Source organism: Borostomias antarcticus, assembly GCF_949987555.1.
Source record: "Borostomias antarcticus genome assembly, chromosome: 1".
NCBI lineage: Eukaryota > Metazoa > Chordata > Actinopteri > Stomiiformes > Stomiidae > Borostomias > Borostomias antarcticus.
The window spans coordinates 27,653,403-27,658,402 of NC_140234.1; the positions used below are offsets into that span (position 1 = coordinate 27,653,403).

The following is a 5,000-nucleotide window of genomic DNA, read 5'->3' on the forward strand; positions in this document are numbered from 1 at the left end:
GAGTGGTAGGATCCACGTTCTCCTGTGTTCCTCCACTTTCTCCTGCATATTCCTCCATGTTCTCCTGTGTGTTCCTCCACGTTCTCCTGTGTGTTCCTCCATGTTCTCCTGTGTGTTCCCCACATTCTCTTGCGTGTTCCTCCACGTTCTCCTGCATGTTCCTCCACGTTCCCCTGTGTGTTCCTCCATGTTCTCCTGCGTGTTCCTCCACGTTGTCCTGTGTGGCTGCTCCCCCAGCTGCCCCGCCCCCAGCGGTTCCCGTCGTCCTACCTGGGTCGTCTGGACGCCCTGGTCATGACCATCTCTGACCACGTCTTCTGGAAGAACAAGGAGCTGCCGGATGAGACGCGCAGCGCCAACCTGGCCGTGGCCACCTTCGTCAAGGTGAGCAGCGCGCACACACACACAAACGTGCACATGCACACACACACACACACACACACACACTCCCTCAGAGGAGAGTGTGTGTGCGCTGCCTGACTGGTTGACTGATGATCCAGACGGGGATGGATGCAGGGCAGGGCTGTCCAGGAGAATGACCTCCTCTGGGGACCGGATCTGCATATCCACCCCCCCAACCGGCTCTGTTAATGCTCTGCTTTCTCATTCACTAATGTTGTGTCTCTCTCTTCTCCTCCTTCACTCCCCCACTCTTCTCCCTCCTCCCTTCCTCCTCTCCTCCCTCCCTTCCTCCTCTCCTCCTCTCTCCTCTCCTCCCCTCCCTCCTTTCCTCCTCTCCTCCCTCCCTCCTCTCCTCCCTCCCTTCCTCCCCTCCTCTCCTCCCCTCCTCCCCTCCCTCCCTCCCTTCCTCCTCTCCTCCCTCCCTTCCTCCTCTCCTCCCCTCCTCTCTCCTCTCCTCCCCTCCTCTCTTCTCTCCTCTCCTTCCCTCTCTTCTCCTCTCCTCCCCTCTCCTCTCCTCTCCTCCCTCCATCCCTCCTCTCCCTCCTCTCCTCCTCCTCTTCTCCTCCTCTCTCCTCCTCTCCTCTCTCTTCCTCTATCCTCCTCCTCTCCTCCTCTCCCTCCTCTCCTCCTCTCTCCTCCTCTCCCTCCTCTCCTCCTCCTCCTCTCCTCCTCTCCCTCCTCTTCTCATCCTCTCCTCCTCTATCCTCCTCTTCTCCTCCTCTCTCCTCTGTCTCTCAGCGCTGTTTCACTCTGATGGACCGAGGCTTCACCTTCAAACTGATCAGCAACTACGTCAACATGATCACTGCTACTGACAGCAAGGTGACACACAACTACACACACAACTACACACAACTACACACAACTACACACACAACTACACACAACTACACACACAACTACACACAACTACACACAACTAAACACAACTACACACACAACTACACACAACTACACACACAACTACACACAACTACACACAACTACACACAACTACACACACAACTACACACAACTACACACACAACTACACACAACTACACACAACTAAACACACAACTACACACAACTACACACACAACTACACACAACTACACACACAACTACAACTATGTCAACATGATCACTGCTACTGACAGCAATGTGACACACAACTACACACACAACTACACACACAACTACACACAACTACACACACAACTACAACTACGTCAACATGATCACTGCTACTGACAGCAAGGTGACACACAACTACACACACAACTACACACAACTACACACACAACTACGTCAACATGATCACTGCTACTGACAGCAAGGTGACACACAACTACACACAACTACACACAACTACACACAACTACACACACAACTACACACACAACTACAACTACGTCAACATGATCACTGCTACTGACAGCAAGGTGACACACAACTACACACACAACTACAACTACACACACAACTACAACTACACAATACTGCACACCGCTGCACGCTGTGATGCATGCTGGGAGCTTGTTGCTGACTGAGTGTTACTGGGCTCATGTGACACGCTATGTATCTCTGCGCAGGTCCTGTGTGAGCTGAAGTTTGAGTTCCTGAGGGAAGTGTGCAACCATGAGCACTACATCCCTCTCAGTCTGCCCCTCCCCTCTGCACGCATCACAGGTACACCCCCCTCAGCCTGCTCCTCCCTCTGCTCCCCCCTTCCCCTCTGCTCCCCTCCTCTCTCCTCTCCTCTTCTGACCTCCCCTCTCCTCACCTCCCCTCTCCTCCTCTCTCCTCTCCTCCCCTCTCCTCCTCTCTCCTCTCCTCTCATCTCCTCCCCTCTCTTCCCTTCGCCTCTCCTCCCCTCTCTCCTCCTCTCCTCTCATCCCCCCCCCCCCCTCCCCTCTCCTCTCTTCCCCTCTCCTCCTCTCTCCTCCCCTCTCTTCTCCTCTTCCCTCCTCTCCTCCTCTCCTCTCCTCTCCTCATATCATATACCAGAGGTCAACAGAGACCTGGGTCAAAAAGGGTCAAATCCATGGGATCCACTTCCTGTAGGTCACCCAGTCCAATGAACCCACAGGAAGAGTATCTTAAAGTATAACATGCACGGTACAGCGAACGTCAAATGTACCTAAAATGTGCTTTTAAATGGTTTTGACACTGGTCCACCATTATAACTGTAATGGCTTATAATGGTAGCAACCATTCTCATTTCATGTAACACACACTTTCTCTCTCTATCTTTCTCTCTCTCTCTCTCTCCCTCTATCTCTCCCTCTATCTCTGTCTTTATCTCTATCGATCCATATCAGACAACGCATCCCCAGAAAGCCAAACTGCTCATGGTAATTATCCTCACAGTTTTATGTCCTCCATCTCTCATACACAAGTGGATTGTCAAGTAGGTTTTTCAGTGAAAGTCACAACACTGTTTGCATTCTTTAAACATCTCTTTATTCTCTCTCTCTCTCTCTCTCTTGCCATCTCTCTCCATCTACTTCTCTCTCTCTCTCTCTCCATCTCCCTCACTCTCTCCATCTCCCTCTCTCTCTCACCATTTCTCGCTCTCTCTCCATCTCCCTCTCTCTCTCCATCGCCCTCTCTCTCCATCTTTCTCTCTCCATTTCTCTCTATATCTCTCTCCACCTCTCTCTCTCTCTCTCTGTTCCGTGAGGGAGGACTCTTTGGTTCTCGGGTTCTGATGTGGTTTTATCTTGCTGTTGGTGGTTACTTGTGGGACATTTTTAACTTGTGACAAAAGAAAAACGGGGGAAACATGCCTGACTCTGGAAATAAAAGTCTATTTTAAAATTGAAAAACAAATCTCTCCCCCTCTCTCTCTCTCTCTCCCTCTCTCTCTCTCTCTCTCTCTCTCTCTCTCTCTCCATCTCTCTCTCTTTCTCCCCCCCTCTCTCTCTCTCTCTCTCTCTCTCTCTCCATCTCTCTCTCTTCCCCCCCCCCTCTTTCTCTCTCTCTCCATCTCTCTCTCCCCCCCCCTCTCTCTCTCTCTCTCTCTCCATCTCTCTCTCTTTCTCCCCTCTCTCTCTCTCTCTCTCTCTCTCTCTCTCTCCATCCCCCTCTCTCTCCCCCTCTAGTGGCGGTCCCAGAGTACAGCCTGACAGGAGAGTTCTGCAGGAAGCACTTCCTGACCGGCATGTTGCTACGGGAACTGGGTCTGGCATTGCAGGACGAGCAGGACCTCCGTCACCTGGCCCTGTCCACCCTGAAGACCCTGATGGCCAAGCACTCGCTGGACTCACGCTACGCCACCAAGGTGCACACACACACACACACACACACCTGGCCCTGTCCACCCTGAAGACCCTGATGGCCAAGCACTCCCTGAACGCTCGCTACGCCACCAAGGTGCACACACACACACACACGTGGCCTAGGTAGGACACCATACGGCACTGTGTGTGTGTGTGAGTGACAGAGGCACTCATGCTGTGGAACAGCAGGAAGTCTTTAAAGTGGACACACATATCACACACACACACACACACACACACACACACACCCCTGCAGCCTGAGAGAGCAGCTCACGCGTGGTTGTCTCTCCCCAGGAGAAGCAGGCCAGGATCGCCTCTCTCTACCTGCCCCTCTACGGCCTCATCCTGGACAACATGCCCCGCTTCTTCCTCAGGGACCTGTTCCCCATCTACTTCCCCCCCAGCGACCAGGTACCACACTCTTCTGGTGTCACGCTCAACTGTGTCCCCCGCTGTCAAGTTGTGCTCCGACAAAATGTTTTCCCTTTGTGTAGTGGCATAACATGGAACTGTTTTTTTTCCTGGACTGTTCAGACAGCAGATGAATCTTCCCTCTATCTCAAGTAGTGTCACGGTGTAATGTCACCCCCCTTCCCCCCCCCCGGGCCAGAGGTGTAACGGTAAATTGTGTCCGCCTCTCCAGGGGTCACGAGATGACCTGAGCGTGGGAGGGGGTGTGGCCGGGGGCGCGGCGCAGGTCGTTCGCCATGGCAACTCTGTGGACGCCTCCTTCTCCAAAGAAGTGCTCAACTCCATCACAGGTGCAGCATCTGTGTGTGTGTGTGTGTGTGTGTGTGTACATTCTTGCTCTGTTTGCATATGACCATGTCTGTGTTTAAGTATAGATGGAACAGAAACATAATCTTCCTACCTTCCTTCCTACCTTCCTACCTACCTTCCTTCCTACCTTCCTACCTACCTACCTACCTACCTACCTACCTACCTACCTACCTACCTACCTACTTTCCTTCCTTCCTTCCTTCCTTCCTTCCTTCCTTCCTTCCTTCCTTCCTACCTTCCTTCCTTCCTACCTTCCTTCCTTCCTTCCTTCCTTCCTACCTACCTACCTACCTACCTTCCTTCCTGTCTTCCTTCCTTCCTTCCTTCCTTCCTTCCTTCCTTCCTTCCTTCCTTCCTTCCTTCCTTCCTTCCTTCCTTCCTTCCTTCCTACCTTCCTTCCTTCCTATCTTCCTACCTTCCTCCTTCCTTCCTTCCTTCCTTCCTTCCTTCCTTCCTTCCTTCCTTACTTCCTTCCTTCCTTCCTTCCTTCCTTCCTTCCTACCTACCTTCCTTCCTACCTACCTTCCTTCCTTCCTACCTTCCTTCCTTCCTTCC

General features: G+C 52.4%; 1 protein-coding gene across 1 annotated transcript in view; it reads left to right on the forward strand.

The window, feature by feature from the left end:
• The window catches only part of dock10 (dedicator of cytokinesis 10), a gene marked incomplete at its 5' end in the record, with an annotated part of 60,643 nt that overhangs the window by 31,412 nt on the left and 24,231 nt on the right, over positions 1 to 5,000 (forward strand). Inside the window, 7 exon segments of the mRNA XM_084455639.1 lie at positions 238 to 384; positions 1,141 to 1,224; positions 1,977 to 2,073; positions 2,706 to 2,738; positions 3,489 to 3,667; positions 3,960 to 4,076; positions 4,309 to 4,426. Coding sequence (XP_084311765.1) covers positions 238 to 384; positions 1,141 to 1,224; positions 1,977 to 2,073; positions 2,706 to 2,738; positions 3,489 to 3,667; positions 3,960 to 4,076; positions 4,309 to 4,426 — 775 coding nt within the window.